The following is a 22,017-nucleotide window of genomic DNA, read 5'->3' on the forward strand; positions in this document are numbered from 1 at the left end:
TTTACTTGACATTTGGCTGGCTTGTTCATTACAAGATGACAAGAGCGAGAGAGCATCAAAGTGCTGTACTATGTGCAGAGCATTCTGGTACTTTGTCTTTAACTGGCTCCATTGTACACTGCTGTATATTTAGTAAGGTGGTTATTTACAGAGAAATATGAGGCAGAGATATTCGATTATGATCCTTGAGAACCACAGCACTATTGTTTTCTATCCTTTCCCTCCAATCAGGGACGGATTCAGAGCAGGGTTACCAGGTGAGTGACCACTCTGGTCAATCTGTCACGACTTCTGCCGAAGTCGTTGCCTCTCCTTGTTCGGGCGGTGCTCGGCGTTCGACGTCACCGGCCTTCTAGCCATCATTGATCAATTTTTCATTTTCCATTGGTTTTGTCTTGTCTTCCCACACACCTGTTTTCAATCCCATTCATTACCTGTTGTGTATTTAACCCTCTGTTTCCCCTCATGTCTTTGTCAGAGATTGTTTTATTGTCAGTGTAGTTTGATTGTTGTATAGGTGCGCGTCGGGTCCTCGTACCCATGTTTGTTTGTTTGTGTACATTTTAGTGTAATGGAGCATACTACGTGGACTTTATTAAAAGACTCCATTTTACACTCCTTTTGACTCTCCTGCACCTGACATCCCTGCCACCTATACACCTATGCCTGACACAATCAATGGCCGATGTCACAATAACTGACCAATTATCTACCAGGTACAGTATAAACTAAAACCAGAAGTACTTCATACCTCAATGGCGGGAATTGAATATCCCTGACAAAATAGATGAATGTATAGAGGTGACGTACACGTAACATGGAGATACAAGGTGGTGGAATCAAATCCCAGGGTGTTCTCCGCCAAGGCCGAGACACGGAATATCCCAGCCGACTTGTAAACGTGCCTGATACCCTCTTCGATCCAGCTCAGGTTGGAGTAGGAGACTGCCGTGCCATCTCCGAAATCCAGTTGGATGTTGGTTCTCATTGAGTCCCCCTGGAAAACAAGTAAAGTCTCAAGTAAGGACTAAAGATGAAGAAAAAAAGAAAGAAAAAATACACAAATATGACAAATTCAAAAATTAAGTTAGTTACATGAAAAAAAAATATATATATATATATATATATATATATATATATATATATATAACAATTCCATTGTATTTGAGAGCCAGGCTAGATGCTTGTACTTGTGTTTATTATAGACTTAAATACATATCATTGTTTGTGGCAGGTAGCCAAGTGGTTGGCACATTGGGCCAGTAACCAAAAGGTTGCTGGATTCAATCCCCAAGCAGACAAAGAAAAACATCTGTTGTTTTGCCCCTGAACAAGGCAGTTAACCCACTATTCCTTGGTAGGCCGTCATTGTAAATAACAATTTGTTCTTAAAACCAACCTGCCTAGTTTAATCTTTATTTAAGGTATTTTTTAAAAATGGAGTTCTATACAATAACTCAAAACCACAGTACCGTGCAGTAATCAGCACTAAGCATGCATGAGCACAGGCAGGGCATCTTTGTCTGTTTTTGTCAGAAGTCCAACAGATTGTGTTGTGACACCTCTACATCAGCATGCGTCCTGAGTCTGACATGAGTCCCTGTGGTGTGAGTGTGTGCGTGCATACATGTGTGTGATGGAGGGAGAGAGAACCACAGGAAGGTCAAGGTAGTGTAGTAATCAAGAGACAGTAGGGTGGCAGGTACACTAGTCAACAGACTGCTGGGCTACATTCAAACACAGACACAAGCAGTCAGCACCAGCCCGAACATTAGGGTTGCATCATATTCTGCCCCACCATGAGAGCAGTGTGTTTGCCTGTTACTACTAATGAGGTTTGTGTGTCTGTCTCTCTCTCTCTCTCTCTCTCTTTCATTTTATTCACTATATGTTTTGCTTCTTTTCAAGCACAGCAGAGTATAAAAACACGAGAAGGCTTCTGGGGGTATATTTCACACCATTGTACACTGAAAATTATAAACTATGAATAAGCTGAATAAAGAAAGGGAGAATAGAATGGAAGAAAAGGGACACGTCAGCGGCTATTGTGTGGAAATGTAATGACCCACAATCCTTTGCCAAAATGTCACTCGCAATGGCACTTAGGTTTTCAGTGGCGTCGATGTCATTCAGGCTTTTGTTGATGTTCACATTCTCTGGACACTTCTAGTTCTCTATCGAGGTGTCCTGGGATCGCTAGCTAATCTGCATGAGACTGATGCTGGCATGCCGGCTAAATGTCAAGCTTTGTGTCCGTGGCTCTGTGGTACTCAGAGGGCCTCAAAATCCAAAATGCATAATAGGGTAAGCATCATGGTCTGGACAACAGTGCTGGTTGACAATGAGGGGTTTTGTTAGTTCAGGTCCAGACACAGTAGGACTGTGTAATGTACTCTTGTTCAGGTGAATGTCAACACACAAAGGATGGTATAAATGGTGTGATGTCAGTGCTGTCGTGCTGATGGTGTGTCATACCTGGGTTCAAATCGTTTTTGCTTTCTTTAAAACGCCTTGAGTGTTTGATTTAGCCTGCCTGGAGAGCTAGATGGACTGATTTGCACTTTTGGGACTATTCCATTGGTTCTGGTTGGTGTTCACATGACATGCTATAAGGCAGCTAATGCACAGTAAATCTGGTTGGAGGACACATGACATGCTATAATGTAGCTAATGCACAGTAAATCTGGTTGGAGGACACATGACATGCTATAATGTAGCTAATGCACAGTAAATCTGGTTGGTGTACACATGACATACTATAAGGCAGCTAATGCACAGTAAATCTGGTTGGAGGACACATGACATACTATAAGGTCCCTTTGTGATAATGAAAACTTGACATGTGACACTGCAGATCCCATCCCCCTCTTAAAACATCAAACTTTCTTCCCCCTCCCTCTCTCCTTTTTTTCTTTTTCTTTTTCTCAACTACCATGTTCACAACCTAGCAGTACCACACATGACATATTTAGGCCCATTTGCTCTCCCCAAGAAATACTGCAATCTTGGGCTTCATGAACATAAATAAAACCCAATGCCATGAAGATTCTTCACCTGCATTTGTCTCTTGTGATAGTTGTTTTGAATTATTCTGGGACTGAAATCATTATAAAATACCTCTCTAATCAGAGGAGGCCTCTCTTAATGAAATAAATATATCCTAATTTCCTCAACTCATCACACTGTAATATGACAGCTGGGCCTGGGAGAGACCTCGTGGTAGCGACACTTCTTATCTGCAGTGCAGGGGGAAAGCACCGCCGCACCGAGCAGAGCACCTCCGCACCTCTTCCACCTGAATTTAAAGTGAGATGGTTGAACAGTGTCTAGGGAATGAGGGGAGCGAGGCAAGGCCCTGGCCCTAGAACGAGGCTACTCTGAGTCTCACTCTATAACAGGGTCTCCAGGGGTGCCTTTCTCTCTTAGGTCTTTATCTCTTACTCTGTCTCTCAGCTCAGGGCTTGGGTCCTGTAGCTGTGTGTGGGTGATGTTGTGTTGCAAGTTACAATTAAACTTTCAGCAGTTGGTGTATATGGGATAACATAACAGGGAAATCATTTCAAGCGTATGTCTGGAAAAACATCCATATTTCACTCAGTAACACGCCTACAGTGAGTGAGTTTTACACCACATGCAAGTACTACTTTTACAACCATGTATAACAAAACAAAACACATTGACTTTTCATTCCATGGCTTAAGGTAAAAATCAATGCAACTCATAACAGAAATGTATACAAAGTCATCCATTTGGGCTCCTAGGCCCAGAATAATGATATACAAAAAGGAAGCCATTTTGGCTTTTGGCCCAGCACTACCTCATCCAGATGCACTAGGAAGGTGACGTTGGTGTGAAGGTTGGCAGTAAGCTTGCCCTCTCTGGTGGAGAGAGAAAGGCCTTTTGGAGCCCTGTTGGGACACGTCTGCTTCCTGGGTGTGTACATGTCCTTGATTCCCTTGACGCAGTTGTTGGACACCACTTTTCGGTACCTTAAGAAGATACCATATGAATGAGTTAGAACATGTTCAGCATGGTTTACTGAGGTCATGGCTTCATGACACTACTAGTTAACAAGGCTATGGTATTGCTCACGTTCATCAATTAAGTTTAACAGGAAATAAAAATGCTTAGTAATTACTCATTTAAAAAGTACTTTTAACCCTGAAAGTTAATGTCTGACACAAGACGTACAGTAATTGTTGGCCAAATTGACAAAACTCCAACATGTTTTCTAACTCCTGGAAAAAACTTGACTTTTAAGCTTGGGGAGGCGGATGCATAAATGAAGGATGAACCATTCTCCTCAGACTTCCACCATCCTGAGGCGTCCTAATCTGTGTCCTATGACTCCTGACAGTGCTTTGCAGCTCTCAGAAGTACACCATCTCACTCAGTATAGATCTACTGTCTGGTGAATGACTCAGGCCTAAATAGCCAATATCACTATTCACACTAGGAGCCGTGCCAGAGGGTGTGACACCCTGACAGTGTTTCATTACAGTGGGAAGATGGGAAGATGACGAAGCATTGGCCAACCTATATAGAGAGATACTGTAGCCACTGTAAGTTTGAATGTGTTTTTTTACTTATCTTTTGAAATGTGTGATACATATTCAGGATTCTTAACATGGACCATATTATGACCATCATAATGTTTTACAAAATGAAATGGAAAACATCAGAGCGATAATGTATGGCCTCCCATTGAGCAGAAATATACAAAAGGGTTGCCTTCACTTAGAATAGACAACATAGAAACGCTACAAAATAGTGTCCCTATGTGGAACTCACCCTGTGCTGTTGAGGTACTTCTGTCCTTGGCTGCAGCTCCTTGATACAACAGCTGGGTTGAACCAGAACGCTGGTAGACAGTTCCCTTCTCTACGCCGTTCATAACCATAATCACTATAACAAATCACATACAGAATGTGATCAATATCAACACTTTACCTGTACCTACTGTATATGTACATATCTACCTCAATTACCTCATATATCTGCAGGTCAACTCAGTACTGGAACCCGTGTATATAGCCAAGTTATCGTTGCTCTGTGTATTTATTATTACTTTTCTATATTTTTCTCTCTGCATTGTTGGAAAGAGCCCGTGAGTAAGCATTTCACTGTTCGTCTACACCTGATGTTTACGAAGCATGTGATAAATACAATTTGATATGATTTTGAGCCAAAGGACCAACAGTTTTCCTGTGTTATATGGTACAGCTTCCCTTTCCCATCCCATTAGCATAATACAAATAATGGATATATTTTGCATTGCAACGCATCATTATTGTATTTTGACTGGACTGCGGTTGAAAAAATGCTCCAGATCAGCAGAGGTAGGAAGACTGAGCCAGGGGGGACTCCATGTCAACACAGGCAGCCAGGTCACGGATGGCTGACTTCCCCCGGCTGACGTTAGCTACGTCCAAATCACAAAGTGATTTACATCTGGGCAAAGCAGGTTAGACAAGTGCCCATTCTAATAACGAAACTGTCATTGATTTATCAATTAATTACCTAGCCTGAACTAACAGGAAGCAACAAAGCCTGAGGTTCGTCTAGGATTCACTATGGCCTGGTCTGACCTCAGTGTGATTATGAACCTACCCCAATTTATTGGCAGGCTGTCAAGTGAAGTTATGGTGTTTTGGTTGGTTGGGATAATAGTTATAAGGGATAAAGTGATTCCAATGAGGGTACAGTGTCCAGTTAAGGACATAACAGCACCACTGAATCACAGCTTTGGTAATTTATTGATTCAATTACTTTCCATTAAGTCAAACAAAAGTATGGTGTCCAGTTTAGTACATTATAGTCACGCAGACTGCCAGGGTGTTTTGGTTACATATGAATACTAATCTCTCCTCACTTGTTATTAATATAATATATACAGTGTTATATATATGTATAAACACCGAACAAAAACATAAACACAACATGTTGGTCCCATGTTTCATGAGCTGAAATAAAAGATCCCCAGAAATTTTCCATAGGCATAGCATTTCTCTTGCCAAGATAATCCATCCACCTGACAGGTGTGGCATGTCAAGAAGCTGATTAAACAGCACGATAATTACACAGGTGCACCTTGTGATGTGAACAATTAAAGGTCACTCTAAAATGTGCAGTTTTGTCACACAACACAATGCCACAGATGTCTCAAAGTTTTGAGGGATCGTGCAATCGGTATGCTGACTGCAGGAAAGTACAGCAGATCTGTTATCAGAGAATTGAATATTCGTTTCTCTAGCATAAGCCACCTCCAACGTAGTTTTAGAGAACGTGGCAGTATGTCCAACTGGCCTCACAACCGCGGACCACGTGTATGTCGTTGTGTGGGCAAGCGGTTTTCTACAGATGCGTCATGTGAAATCCATAGATTAGGGCCTAATGAATGTCTTTCAATTGACTGATTTTCTCTTATGAACTGTAAGTCAGTAGTTTATTTGAAATTGTTGCATGTGGTGTTTATATTTTTGTTCAGTATGTAACCTCTGTTTTCAGTCTGGTCACTGTCCCACTTTGGAATCAACCCCTGGACCTTATGTTCACAGAACAACAGAACAACAGGCCCGGTGCATTGCCACCCTGTTACACAATACGCAATCAGTAAATATTTCAGCCCTTGACTTTTGTGAAAACTTCAAAGTCAATTAAAAGTTTTATTGTTTTTCACTCTGAACATTGAAGTTTCTCAAAGAGATTGTTTTTTTATTTTTGAATTTCACTGTCTCTATCACCAGCTGTAGAGATAGATAGAAAGAGAGTGTGTGAGAGAGAGAGAGAGAGAGAGAGAGAGAGAGAGAGATAGCGAGACATGCCATGTGGTCAGGAAGTTTGTGAAATGTGTCGTATAATAATTTCAGTCCAAAATAATTAAAAACAACTATCACTGGAGACGAATGGATTCTAATTAAAACTCATACTGTCTGACCTGACACCGCTGGCATTTACATAAACATGTATCATTGCTTTTTTTTTCCCTGCCTTTTGAAGATGAAAAAAAACAACCTCCTACAGTCCTATTAACACCCCTCATTTTCTCTACGTTATTATAAACATCGCAAAACAAGCTAAGCAGAGAGACAGACGTTAGGAGCAAATTATCCCCCAAAATATCTGATAATTGGAGCGCTGACACCAAAAATGAACCAAATGAATAGGATCCTGAAATAGAGTATTAAATCCAATGGGACAACATACAACATACATTAAATCCAATGGGACAACATACAACATACATTAAATTAAATGGGACAACATACAACATACATTAAATCCAATGGGACAACATACACAAAGCATCATACAAATGTCTCTCTCTCTTTTATGGACACTGAAACCTCTGTTGATCTACTTGTGATACAAATACATGTTTTCATGTGTTCTATTTTACTGCAATTGTGAGTTATTATACTAGTACACTATAATTACCATTCAAAGTCATGGGCCCGACAGATACACGATTCAGCAGAGAGGACTTTGGCGTAGTCTTTTCCCAGCATGCAATAATTTCCTGGTCTGCGTTTCATATAGATCTGTTTCTGGCCCATCACACACGGCTCGCCCTGTGAAACACATACAGGGTATTAATCCATATAGTGAACGCACATGGGATTACACTATATCATTTTCAAATGTCAAATTCACATAGAACAGCAAGTCAAACCATTCTTATGTTAACCTATTGAGCTTATTGGAACTAACCAAACACTGTAAGTACACTGCATCAACCTTGTAAAAACATTGGTACCCGGAGGAAAATGGGGAAGGGTCATGCTTTATACATTTCAGTCAGCAGGAGGGATTTTTATTATTTTATTTTGGCCAGGGGAGGGTCAGGTAATTTGTAATCGATTAAATGCCAAATTGCTCAGGCTTTGAGAATGATTTTACTATCTCGATGTGTGCCACTACTGTGGTCACAATAAAATGATCCATAGACTATACTATATGCTATAAGCCTAGGCTATATAAAGAGCATTTTCTGGAGAAGCACAGGGCAAAGTTACATTTCTAAGAAAATGTACTTTCTTCCTGAGTTTTTGCGTTGCTGTGGTGGTGTATATAAACTAGGTTTCACTGCATTACACACTGCAATGGATAGGCGCTTCCAATCATGAGCCCTGGCCTGTCCTGCTCTTGCTGATGTAAACCCTGTTGTGCTGCCTAACAAGTGACTGTGTTGTGTACGATGGCACTTCAGGAGGCCAGTCAAAGACTTATTCCGGATGTTTTATTTTATTTGTCCAGAAAAGTGTATATCTGTGCTTGCAGACTAGGCCTACTGATGCCCTGTTCAGTTTGAGAGGGAGAGAATGAAGATGAAACGGAAGACTCGAGGTGAACTTGCTACTGATAGAATTGATTTTAATAAAAACAAAATGTTTTGTTGCCCATAATGAAGCTAATTATCAGAGGTTTTTGACCTCACAATAAGCCATATTCAAGTCATTTACGTAACTTACATTACTATGAAGCAGCAGCAGTTTAATTTGACTTGAAGCTATTAAGAACAAGAGGGCTTTGTGTTGAAGACTATTTCTCTTATCAAGAAATAAGAAGTAGGCCTACCTGTTTGACTGAGGAAATGATAGTCTACTTTCCACAGACTATCAGCCATTTCCTTCAGTCACCATACACTCCTTAATATCTGTGTCAGTGAAGAGCGTGGCATGTTAAGTTAAAACCAGGGCTCGAAATGAGGAGGTAGGTGAGGGTATTGTGGCTTTTGTTAAAGAGCATGGCCAAAAGCATAGGCCTAACCCCTTGTTAGCTTGTTAGTTTGGAAATAAAAGTGTATGGACCTGATTATATGAAGTGATATATAAGGACACTTTAATCCGCAATTCTTTATGCTAGAAACAAGCTGTAAAATGCCGGGGAAAGACGAGTTCCGATGCATATGGGATATCTTTGGTTTGTCTCCATGACATGCAGAGGCTATGCTACAACCACCTATAGCCGAGGAGACAAGACATGTACTTTGCTTGAGAAGTAATGTGCGATTCTGTCATTATCAATTGACGTTGAACATTTCAACAGGTTATTAAACAACATAATAACTCTAAATCAGTCAGGAGGAAAAACAGATGTACTATTACTATTATAGTATTATTATTTCCAGGCTATAGCCTGCCATTTAAGAAATCAATTGAGAAACATTTGTGACATGCTACAGACTGCCAGGGGTGCACAGCATTTCAACAACATGCCTATACAGTACATTTCGCATTAAGGCAGCAGGGTAGCCGAGTTGTTAGAGCGTTGGACTAGTAACCGAAAGGTTGCAAGTTTGAATCCCCGAGCTGACAAGGTACAAATCTGTCGTTCTGCCCCTGAACAGGCAGTTAACCCACTGTTCCTAGGCCGTCATTGAAAATAAGAATTTGTTCTTAACTGACTTGCCTAGTAAAATAAAGGTAAAATTAAATAAAAAAATGAAATAAAATAAATTACTGAAAATTAAATAGAAACACGAGTTTGGCTAGTCTTTGGTTTGAGGATCATGTGGTGAGCTACAATACGCATGCCTAGTTTGTTCATTTAGACTAGCAGATGCTCTTATACTCTCATGCCTTAATCACAATCTACACAAATCTATTTTGCAGCAACACTATCTGTCACGTCCTGATCTGTTTCACCTGTCCTTGTGCTTGTTTCCACCCCCTCCAGGTGTCACCCATCTTCCCCACTTATCCTTTGGATATTTATACCTGTGTTTTCTGTCTGCCTGTTGCCAGTTCGTCAAGCCTACCAGCATTTTGTCTCAGCTCTTGTTTTTCCCTAGTATCTCTTTTTCCTCATCCTCCTGGTTTTTGACCCTCGTCTGTCCTGAACCTGTACCCGCCCACCTGACCACTCTGCCTGTCCCTGAGCCTGCCTGCCGTCCTGGCCTCTACTCTGGATTATCAACACCTCCCTGCCTTGATCTGTCGTCTTCCTGCCCCTGTTGTCACAATAAACACTGTAACTTCACACAGTCTGCACTTGGATCTTACCTTCATTCCTAATAATATCATGGAATAAAATCGAAAATTTTAGTTTCCCAATATATATATATTTTTGCTGTGTTAAACAACTAATGGCTTTTTCTCAAATGAATTGATGATCATGTACTTCAGTTGTAACTGGTTATGTTGTGCTCACTTTTTACAGTTGATAGACAACTTTAGCACTGTGCTCATTCGTCGTCATGCTCTATTTTGCTATTAAAAAAGATTCTGCCTGTCTCCAGTCATGTCAAATTATGTAGAATTGCATGAAATGTGTTAATAAAAGGCTATTTTGGGGAACGCAAATAAGATGATGGATTCCTGCAATGCTTTTGTTATAATTGATAGATTTTCACCACTACCCTTGTCCGCGGTGGTCTTTGAACTCACAACGTTCTAGCTACTTTGCCATCTAATAAAATGACGAACGGTTTCAAAAACTGCATATCAAAAGCTCTGGTCTGTCCTAGGAGTGAAGGTAAATGGTAGGCATGTTCTCTGCTACCCACTTGATGTTTTCATTATTGTTTGGGGTATAGGGGAGGGTCATTTTTTATTTGTCATTAAGGGAGGGTCGGGTAAAAATATATTTTACTGAAGGAAGGGCCATCCATTTTCTTTTCAGAGAGGTCCGATTTTCTCCAAGTATCGCCATTATATATAACGTTTAGTCCCTAACTAAAATGTAAATACATTGTTATAATAAGGACACATATTGATAAGTTGGACTGACTTCCTGTTTAAGAGGTATTACCTTGTTGTGAAGGTGCCACGTCTGATAGTCTCCTTCTGTACATTTCCTGTTGAAGATGGACTTGTAGTCTATCTTGATAAGCTGCCACTCAGACCTATGGCTGAAATGTCCAAAAAACCTTGAGAAACCAAAGGATGGATACATAAGTTAATATAACTCGACAAGGGTTGTCAGCGCTACAAGGTTTCACCAATGGGACATTCAGTCCTAAGCTAACAGACTGACAACCCTTATGAATCAAATATTTTCTCCCATTCAAACGTCTGTTAATAAAGATGAGACATCAGCAATCGTTGAATTAAAATTCCTCCCCATCCCCTCATATCTTCCCACCAAGAGGATCATGGTTCCCAAGAGAACAAGATGGAGAGACACATTATGTCATCCATCTCATCCCTCCATCCCCTTCCCTTTCACCAAAAGGAACAGAGTCCTAAAACAATGGAAGACAGAAAGATTAAACACGTCCTCCCTCCTTTTCTCCATCTAAGACTTCCTACGGAGGACAAAAGAACGTCATCCCCCGTCTCTAGATCATTCATCACTGCACGTCATCCCTCGGTTACTCTATTGTCCAGACTCACGTCATGATCTGGTTCTCTGTCCCTGCCTCCACCAGCATCCCGTCCACGAACAGAGGCACCAAGGAGAAGCTGTGTCTGGTCCACTGACGCCCTTCATCAAAACTGATTCTGTAACAGAGTAACAACACAATAACACATTGAATGAATCCCAAATGGCACCCAGGGTCTACAGGCCTCTGGTGTAAAGTAGTGAAGCCTACTAGGAAAAGGGTGTCATTTGGGCTGCAACCATTCACATCTCAGACTGGCGGTAACAAGAAGGTCAATATGTATCATTCTGACTTGGAGTGCTGATCTAGGATCAGTTTTACCTTTTAGATCATATTGAATGAGATTATACGGACCAGTGGGATCTGATCCTGGATTAGTATTACTACTCTGAATTCTAGCCCTGATGCTCTCAGTGTGACGCTCTGTCAAGATCAGTGGAGTGAATAGTCTCCATAGACAGTCACCCGCTGAATCTCAGGTTGTATCTAATTGACTACAATTAGTACACGTTCTGCAGAATAGAAGAAGAATAAAACAACAGAACTGTGTTTGACTATCAAAGCGTGGAGGCATAACAACTTGAAGAGAAAACTCAAAGTCTTGAGTTTACTGACAGTCTACAGTGACGGTGATGTAGAAGAAAAAACACAACACACAAAAGAAACCAGAATAGAACCGTTCATGTTCTAACGACTACAAAACAGGGGCGGAGAGGTGTGGGGAGACAAATAAAAATAAATGAAAAGAGAATGGGTAACTTTCATCCTCTGGGCCTGTTCTCTATTGATTCTGACATCTCATCAACATCAGAACAGATGTGAGAACACTGGAGTACTGTGTGTGACAAGGTTGGGAACAACACTCAACAAGGCAGACTCTTGCACTAGGATACAAGAAGCAGCAGTCCCCTTGTTGCAGCTTTCATCCCAACCTCCATGGGCCAGCATGCCTTCATCTGGTTAAACGTTCAGACAACAGACAAAGTATTGATACACATCTATTAGGAGGACACCAAGGCCAGGAAATGTTCTGTTACCCCTAGCTCTGAAGAGCGAAAGAGAGAGAGAGAGACACGATTGGTTTCTACAGCGCTTGCCTGGGTTCAAATAGTATTTATCTTTCAAATACTTTAGTTGCCATTACCTGGCCTAATGGATCCAATGGAATTGGCCCAAAAGCGCCACCCCCACCCACCTGGCCCTCTAGACAATTAAATGTCTCAATTAAACACTGAAAGAAAAAAAGACTATTTCAAAACTGGTCTGATATGAGGGCTTCGACTGTGTTCCTTTCCTCCACTAGTGCACTTAGATCATCTCGGAGACACAACCAGGAAGGAAGGAATCCTCCACACTTGAGTGGTGCTGAAAGTCATTTCTAAATGTTTTCCTAAAGTGATATTAAGAAGAAGAGAGATGTGGTTTCAGTTGAGTTGGTCTTCACTGAGGCAAAACGGAGGCACTCCAATTTAGAATAGGATGGTCAGTGTTAAAGTACTAAAAGAGGCACTTGGTGAAGAAAAACACTTTCCCCCAATTTAGATATTTGACAACATGTTTGCATCTTTATTGCATACGTTTAATCATATATAAAGTGTAATTAAAAAAGGTTTCTTTACTTTACATCAATAGAAGTACTAACATGTTACAACCAGTTATCAAATATACGAACACTGAACTAGATTTAAACCTACTGTAAATGCCTAGTGGGGACGGTTGGTTGTTTCACAGCGACAAGGGCCCCTCCTTTATCCAGAAACCAGACATTGTGTTCCTCCTCAAATATCTGAAACAGGACACACAGCCCATTCAATATAATATATGATTTACATACAGTTACCATTTGTACACATCTAGCTGAACACTGAGAGTTTCATAAGACCTCAAGATCAAAAGGCAGAACCAGCAGTCCCCCAAAAATATATTTTCCAAACTACAACATTCAAATATATGATTAGAATAACTTAGATTTTACCCCCAAATTCAGTCCAAACTCACATGTCTCCAGTTGTTACCAGCATCAGATGAGATGAACATTCCAACGTTATTGTACGAAAGCTCAGACCCAATATTCCCTGTGATAAAAATGGAACAAAGCATTAGTTATATTCATATTCAAATGATGCTGAAAATATGAAGATGGTGTAAATTACAATGAAGAATAGATGCAGAGAGGAGAAGAACAACCATTCATGATTGGACGGATATTGCTCAGTTTTTCTTAAGCAATGATGAAAAACAGCTGCTATCTCAAGGCCATCAGACTGTTAAACAGCCACCACTAACATTGAGTGGCTGCTGCCATCACACTGACTCAACTCCAGCCACTTTAATAATGGGAATTGATGGGAATTTATGTAAAATATATCACTAGCCACTTTAAACAATGCTACCTAATATAATGTTTACATACCCTACATTATTTATCTCATATGTCTACGTATATACTGTACTCTATATCATCTACTGCATCTTTATGTAATACATGTATCACTAGCCACTTTAACTATGCCACTTTGTTTACATACTCATCTCATATGTATATACTGTACTCGATACCATCTACTGCATCTTGCCTATGCCGCTATTTACCATCACTCATTCATATATCTTTATGTACATATTCTTTATCCCTTTACACTTGTGTGTATAAGGTAGTAGTTTTGGAATTGTTAGTTTGATTACTCGTTGGTTATTACTGCATTGTCGGAACTAGAAGCACAAGCATTTCGCTACACCCGCATTAACATCTGCTAACCATGTGTATGTGACAAATAAAATTTGATTTTGATTTGAACATTTTAAAATGCAGACCACACTATTTGCCTAGAGAGTTTTCAGCTAAACACTCGTGGCTGTATATTTACCACCACAGACAGATGCTGGCACTAAGACCGCACTCAGTCAACTGTATAAGGAAATCAGCGAACAGGAAACCGCTCAACCAGAGGCGGCGCTCCTATTGGCTGCAGACTTTAATGCAGAGAAACTTAAATCAGTTCTACTTCATTTCTATCGACATGTTAAATGTGCAACCAGCGGGAAAACATTCTAGATCACCTGAACTCCACACACAGAGACGCTTACTAAGCTCTCCCTCGCCCTCCATTTGGTAAATCCAACCACAATTCTATCCTCCTGATTCCTGCTTACAAGCAAATATTAAAGCAGGAAGCACCAGTGACTCGGTCTGTAAAAAATTGGTCAGATGAAGCAGATGCTAAACTACAGGACTGTTTTGCTATCACAGGCTGGAACATGTTCCGGGATTCTTTTGATGGCATTGAGAAGTACACTACATCGTTCACTGGCTTTATCAATAGGTGTATCGAGGACGTTGTCCACACAGTGACTGTATGTACATACCCCAACCAGAATCCATGGATTACAGACAACATTCGCACTGAGGTAAAGGGTAGAGGTGCCGCTTTCAAGGTGCGGGACTCTAACTCGGAAACTTACAAGAAATCCTGCTATGCCCTGCGACGAACCATCAAACAGGAAAGCGTCAATACAGGGCTAAGATTGAATCGTACTACACTGGCTCTGACACTCGTTTTATGTGGCAGGGTTGGCAAACTATTGCAGACTACAAAGGGAAGCACAGCCGCGAGCTGCAGAGTGACACGAGCCTACCAAATGAGCTAAATCACTTTTATGCTCGCTTCGAGACAAGCAACACTGACGCATGCATGAGAGCCTCAGCTGTTCCGGACAACTGTGAGATCACGCTCTCCGTAGCCGACGTGAGTAAGACCTTTAAACAGGTCAACATTCACAAGGCTGTGGGGCCAGATGGATTACCAGGACATGTGCTCTGGGAATGTGCTGACCAACTGGCAGGTGTCTTCACTGACATTTTCAACATGTCCCTGATTGAGTCTGTAATACCAACATGTTTCAAGCAGACCACCATAGTCCCTGTGCCCAAGAACACGAAGGCAACTTGCCTAAATGTCTACAGACCCGTAGCACTCATGTCCGTAACCACGAAGTGCTTTGAAAGGCTGGTAATAGCTCACATCAACACCATTATCCCAGCAACCCTAGAACCACTCCAATTTGCATACCACCCAAAAAGATCAGATGATGCAATCTCTATTGCACTCCACAATGCTCTTTCCCACCTGTAAAAAAAGAACACCTACGTGAGAATGTTATTCATTGACTACAGCTCAGCGTTCAACATCATAGTACTTTCATAGCTCATCACTAAGCTAAGGATCCTGGGACTAAACACCTCCCTCTGCAACTGGATCCTGGACTTCCTGACGGGCCACCCCCAAGTGGTGAGGGTAGGTAGCAACACATCTGCCACGCTGATCCTCAACCCTGGAGACCCTCAGAGGTGCGTGCTGAGTCCCCTCCTGTACTCCCTGTTCACCCATGACTGCGTGGCCAGGCACAACTCCAACACCATCATTAAGTTTGCAGACGACACAACAGTGGTAGGCCTGATCACCGACAACGATGAGACAGCCTATAGGGAGGAGGTCAGAGACCTCGCCGGGTGGTGCCAGAATAACAACCTATCCCACAACGTAATCAAGAGTAAGGAGATGATTGTAGACTACAGGAAAAGGAGGACCAAGCACGCCCCCATTCTCATCGACTGGGCTTTAGTGCAGCAGGTTGAGAGCTTCAATTTCCTTGGTGTACACATCACCAACAAACTATAATGGTCCAAACACACCAAGACTGTCGTGAAGAGGGCATGACAAAGCCTATTCTCCCTCAGGAAACTAAAAAGATTTGCATGGGTCCTCAGATCCTCAAAAGGTTCTACAGCTGCAACATCGAGCGTATCATTGACTTGGTTGCATCACTGCCTGGTATGGCAACTGTTCGGCATCTGACCATAAGACACTACAGAGGGTAGTGCATACGGCCCAGTACATCACTGGGGCTAAGCTGCCTGCCATCCAGGAACTCTACACCAGGAGGTGTCTGGACCTAAAAATTTGTCAAAGAACCCAGCCATAGACATTTCCCTCTACTACCGCATGGCAAGCGGTACCGGAGTGCCAAGTCTAGGACAAAAAGGCCTCTGAACAATTTTTACCCCCAAGCCATAAGACTCCTGAACAGGTAATCAAATGGCTCCCCGGACTATTTGCATTGTGTGCCCCCCCAACCCCTCTTTTACGTTGCTGCTACTCTCTGTTCATCATATATGTATAGTCATTTTAACTATACATTCATGTACATACTACCTCAATTAGCCTGACTAACCGGTGCCCCCACACATTGGCTACCCGGGCTATCTGCATTGTGTCCCGCCACCCACCACCCGCCAACCCCTCTTCTACGCTACTGCTATTCTTTGTTTTTCATATATGCATAGTCACTTTAACCATATCTACATATACATACGACCTCAATCAGCCCGACTAACCGGTGACTGCATATGACCTCGCTACTGTTATAGCCTCGCTACTGTATATAGCCTCGCAAGTATTGTTTTTCACTGGCTTTTTACAGTTGTTTTTATTTCTTTACTTATCTATTGTTCGCCTCATATCTTTATTTTTAGAAATTGCACTGTTGGTTAGAGCCTGTAAGTAAGCATTTCACTGTAACATGTGACGAATAAACTTTGATTTGATATTGCTCAGTTTTTCGTGAGCAATGATGTAACATGTTAATCTCTGAGCATATCTCTCCACTTTGTTGATGCCTTGTGATATCCCCCAACCACTGTTCAGTGTCAGGCGTGAGTTTTGAGCTGCATCGTGTTTCAGGGTCACCACCTGATCTCTGCACCAGCTGTGTGTGTGTGTGTGTGTGTGTGTGTGTGTGTGTGTGTGTGTGTGTGTGTGTGTGTGTGTGTGTGTGTGTGTGTGTGTGTGTGTGTGTGTGTGTGTGTGTGAGGGCGCCGGGGCGCCGGGCGAGTGATGACCTGGGCCAAAGCAGAGGGTTGTGTAGAGCTACCCGAACACACACTCACACACAAACATAATCTGCTGTGTCATGTGTCCTCAGTCTGCACTGGCCCACTTAAATAAACAGAGTGACTTTGCATCACCAAAATGTCTGAGTAAGGACAACATCTGAAGTGCTACAGTGTGTCTATCAGTAATGTTAGGGATTGGATAATCATCATAATATTCACAATCAAATGGAATTTCTGCACTAACTGGAAATGATAGTGAGCTATTCTCCTTTTGTACCATTACCTACATTGAATAGATGTCTTTCTATTCAGCCAAGTGAATTTCCACTTACGTGGACAGTAAGGTAATCTAATCTTATCTATCAAATGTTCATTCTGTATTCTCTCACCTGTGGCCACTATGATTCCCGGTGCTGAAGCCTTGGATGATATGCTGCCTGACAGGTAGGGGTTTTCAGACGTCTGCAGTTGGAGATGGAGCGAACAGAAGGGCTGAGAAATGACAGACAGTCCATTATATTTGACGAAGTCATTATACACTTATACACTGGTCAATCAAATCCCCAATGTTACATAGAACACTAAAAGTCCTTTAAAGGACCTTTAAAGGTGCACATAGCATATGCTTTTTTATTTCAAGAGAAGGTCCTTGAGATAAGGAAAAGAAAAGCTGCCATGCTGTCTTTATTAAGCTTTCATCTCAGAAAGCCTGAAGATAATGCCTAATAGAATCCTTTTTGATTCTGAAGTCTTCCAGTGAGTTACATTTACACCAAATGCTAATAACAATGCTAACATAGGCAGTTAACTATACAAAAAACAATATTTTGTGACCAAAACAAAACATGCAGCCTGTTCATAGTTTGTCTTAATTGTCATTATTAGTCATTAATACAGGGAGGGTCTATACATAAAATCATCAAGTCAAGGGAGAGAAGGAGAGAGAGGGAGACACAGCTACATGTGAGCTCTCACATTTTTAAACATGTTTTTTTACAAAAAGGTAGATTTGGAGTTAGACAAACTTGGATATTTCGTCAGGGACATATACAGGATGCTGTCCTCCACAGCATAATCTTCACTCCCGATTCAAAACTCCAAACCTAGAACCTAGTTTTGCACCAAATTTCCTGGAAGGGTTCCTACGACCAAGGATTAATTTTTCCAAGCTATACAGAGAGTGTCCTGGCAAACAAACAGCAGAGACCTGAGGACTCCATCCGCCCTGGGACTGAGACCAGATACAGCTTCAATTAGCACGGATGTGTGAAGTGAGAGGTGTCGAAGCCTTCGAGCCCAATAAATGGCAGGAGTCTCAGAGTATACCCCACCCAAATTCCGAGGCCTTTGGCGCCCCCTCTCGCTGTTCAGAGACCATCCACTGGCATTTTCTACAAGAAATCCGCCTACAGAAATAAAATATTCTCCCAAGTGGGTGTGACACCTACTCCCATTGTCTGCTGCACTGCTGCTTGGATTCTTCCTGGCAACATGTTCGCTGTCTGCCCTGGCCTGCCTCCCCTGTCTGGTACAGGTACCCCCGCCACACACGTACTGTTGGGGCGAGTGACTCTGAATTTACAATGGTTAGCCCCAAGTCGTTATATTTTTTTTCTTGTGCATTTTGTTATAGCTGCTTGCTAAAAAACTTGAGCAAACCTTCCTTTATGACCTGGCCTCTGTAAATTGGAATAGAATCAGCTTGATCCCCTCTGTTGAAGACGCTTGGACCTTAATTTCTTTTTCAGTGGTATTGTTAACTTTTTATGGCTGCAGGGGCAGTATTGAGTAGCTTGGATGAAAAGGTGCCCATTGCAAACGGCCAGCTCCTCAGTCTCAGTTGATAATATATGCATATTATTATTAGTATTGGGTAGAAAACACTCTAAAGTTTCCAAAACTGTCAAAATATTGTCTGTGGGTATAACAGAACTGATATTGCAGGCGAAACCCTGAGGAAAATCAAAACAGGAATTGGCCTCTATTTTCAAAACTCCATGTTCCATAGCCTCCCTTAGATGGATTTAAAGGGATATGACCCAGATTCATTTTCCTATCGCTTCCTCAAGGTGTCAACAGTCTTCAAACATAGTTTCAGGCTTTTATTTTGAAAAATGAGCCAAAACGATAACATCACATCAAGTGGTCACATGAGTTTTGCTTGCGCAACAGAGTTTTGATAGGTATTGCTTTTCCCTCTCCTACTGTGAAAGACATTTGACGTTGATATATTATCGATTATATATTTTAAAAACAACCTGAGGATTGATTATAAAAAACGCTTGACATGTTTCTGTGGACATGATGGAAACTATTTGGAATTTTCATCTGCGTTGTCGTGACCGCTCTTTCCTGTGCATTTCTGAACATAGCGCGACAAACAAACGGAGGTCTTTTGGATATAAAATAATCTTTACGGAACAAAAGGAACATTTGGCGGGTAACTGGGAGTCTCGTGAGTGAAAACATCCGAAGATCAACAAAGGTAAATGATTAATTTGATTGCTTTTCTGATTTTCGTGACCAAGCTTCCTGATGTATACTTAGTGTACTTAGTGTACTTAATATTTTGTTGTGCGATCGATAAACTTACACAAACACTTGGATTGCTTTTGCTGTAAATCATAATTTTAAAATCTGACACGACAGGTGGATTAACAAAAGGCTAAGCTGTGTTTTCCTATATTGCACTTGTGATTTCATGAAAAATATTTGTAGTAATATTTATTGAGTGTAGCGCCATGCTATTCAGCGGTTGTTGAAGACACTTATCCCGTTGGGATTGCAGCCATAACAAGTTAACAAACACGCCCCCGTAAAGAAAATGAGAATTAAAAACAGGTTCAGCCCCTGGTTCGACAGTGATCTTGCAGAGTTACTCCACCTCAAGAATTACATTTGGTGAAAGGCTGACAGGCTCATGTTCAGCTAAATGATAAATAAGTGCACTCTATCCGGAAGGCCAAAGTTGATTATTTTAAGCAGCAGTTCTCTCTCTGTGGGTCTAACCCCAAGAAGTTCTGGAAAACAGTTAAAGACCTGGAGAATAAACCCTACTCCTCACAGCTGCCTTGTCCGTTAATGTTGATGATGTACTGACAAGAAGCACATAGCTCTTTAATCACCACTTCATTAATGCACAATTCCTATTTGACTCAGCCATGCTGTCATGTTCTGACCTTTATTTCCTTTGTTTTGTCTTTATTTAGTATGATCAGGGTGTGAGTTGGGGTGGGCAGTCTATTTTGGTTTCTGTTTCGGCCTAGTATGGTTCTCAATCAGAGGCAGGTGTCGTTAGTTGTCTCTGATTGAGAATCATACTTAGGTACCCTGGGTTTCACTGTTGGTTTGTGGGTGTTTGTCGCCGCAACGTACTGTTTCGGATTTTGTAGATTTCACGTTGTCGTTTATTGTTTTTGTTCGAGTGTTAATTTTGTCTTTATTAAAATATCGTCATGAACACTTACCACGCTGCATCTTGGTCCGATCCTTACTCCTCTTCAGACGAAGAGGAGATCTGCCGTTACACATGCCTCCTTGCCCGTTTGACATTTCCACATCTCCCACCCCTTCTAAGACGACTAGTGCCGATAGTCCTCCCTCTTTTTCCCCTGCCCCACTACAATGTTTCTCCCTGAAGGCAGTCACTGAGTCCAAGGTGCAAAAGGAGCTCCTTAAACTTGACCCCAAAAAATAATCTGGGTCAGATGGTTTAGACCCTTTCATTTTTTAAGGTTGCTGTCCCTATCATCACCAAGGCTATCTTTGTCCTTTTTAACCAGGTTCCCATTGTTTGGAAGGCAGCCACGGTGCGTCTTTAATTAAAGGTGGTGATCAAGCTGATCCTAACTGTTATATACTTTTTTCAATTTTGCCCTGTTTATCAAAAGTGTTGTTAAAACTTGTCAATAATCAACTGACTGTCTTTCTTAATGTCTATAGTATTCTCTCGGGTATACAATCTGGCTTCCGCTCAGGTTATGGATGTGTCACTGCAACCTTAAAGGTCCTCAATGATGTCACTATTGCCCTTGATTCTAAGCAATGCTGTGCTGCTATATTTATTGACTTGGCCAAAGCTTTTCATACGGTAGACCCTTCCATTCTTGGTTTGCTAACTACCCCTCTCAAAGAGTGCAGTGTATAAAGTCAAAACATCTGCAGTCTCAGCCACTGCCTGTCACTAAGGGAGTACCGCAAGGCTCGATCCTAGAACCCACGCTCTTCTCAATTTATAATAACAACATAGCTCAGGCAGTAGGAAGCTCTGTCATCCACTTATATGCAGATGATACAGTCTTATACTCAGCTGACCCTTCCCTGGATTTTGTGTAACACTCTACACAAAGTTTTCTTAGTCTTCAACAAGCTTTCTCTAACCTTAACCTTGTTCTGAACACCTCCAAAACAAAGGTAATGTGGTTTGGTAAGAAGGATGCCCCTCTCCCCACAGGTGTGATTACTACCTCTGAGGGTTTAGAGCTTGAGGTCGTCACCTCATACAAGTACTTGGGAGTATGGCTAGACGGTACACTGTACTTCTCTCAGCACATATCAAAGCTGCGGGCTAAAGTTAAACCTAGACTTGGTTTCCTCTATCGTAATCGTTCCTCTTTCACCCCAACTGTAAACTAACCGTGATTCAGATGACCATCCTACCCATGCTAGATTACAGGGATGTAATTTATAGATCGACAGGTAAGGGTGCTCTCGAGCGGCTAGATGCTCTTTACCATTTGGCCATCAGATTTGCCACCAATGCTCCTTATAGGACACATCACTGCACTCTATACTTCTC

General features: G+C 41.6%; 1 protein-coding gene across 1 annotated transcript in view; it reads right to left on the minus strand.

Moving 5' to 3' along the window:
* Window positions 1-22,017, minus strand: part of LOC135524130 (VPS10 domain-containing receptor SorCS3-like) — a 212,623-nt gene that overhangs the window by 14,021 nt on the left and 176,585 nt on the right. Inside the window, exons 11-19 of the mRNA XM_064951346.1 lie at window positions 17,609-17,711; window positions 13,325-13,401; window positions 13,021-13,112; window positions 11,337-11,444; window positions 10,753-10,870; window positions 7,438-7,571; window positions 4,792-4,905; window positions 3,818-3,989; window positions 811-997 (exon numbers count right to left, since the gene is read on the minus strand). Of these exons, the coding sequence (XP_064807418.1) occupies window positions 811-997; window positions 3,818-3,989; window positions 4,792-4,905; window positions 7,438-7,571; window positions 10,753-10,870; window positions 11,337-11,444; window positions 13,021-13,112; window positions 13,325-13,401; window positions 17,609-17,711 (1,105 nt within the window). The remainder of the gene's footprint in view (window positions 1-810; window positions 998-3,817; window positions 3,990-4,791; window positions 4,906-7,437; window positions 7,572-10,752; window positions 10,871-11,336; window positions 11,445-13,020; window positions 13,113-13,324; window positions 13,402-17,608; window positions 17,712-22,017) is intronic.

This window comes from Oncorhynchus masou, chromosome 4, assembly GCF_036934945.1.
Source record: "Oncorhynchus masou masou isolate Uvic2021 chromosome 4, UVic_Omas_1.1, whole genome shotgun sequence".
NCBI lineage: Eukaryota > Metazoa > Chordata > Actinopteri > Salmoniformes > Salmonidae > Oncorhynchus > Oncorhynchus masou.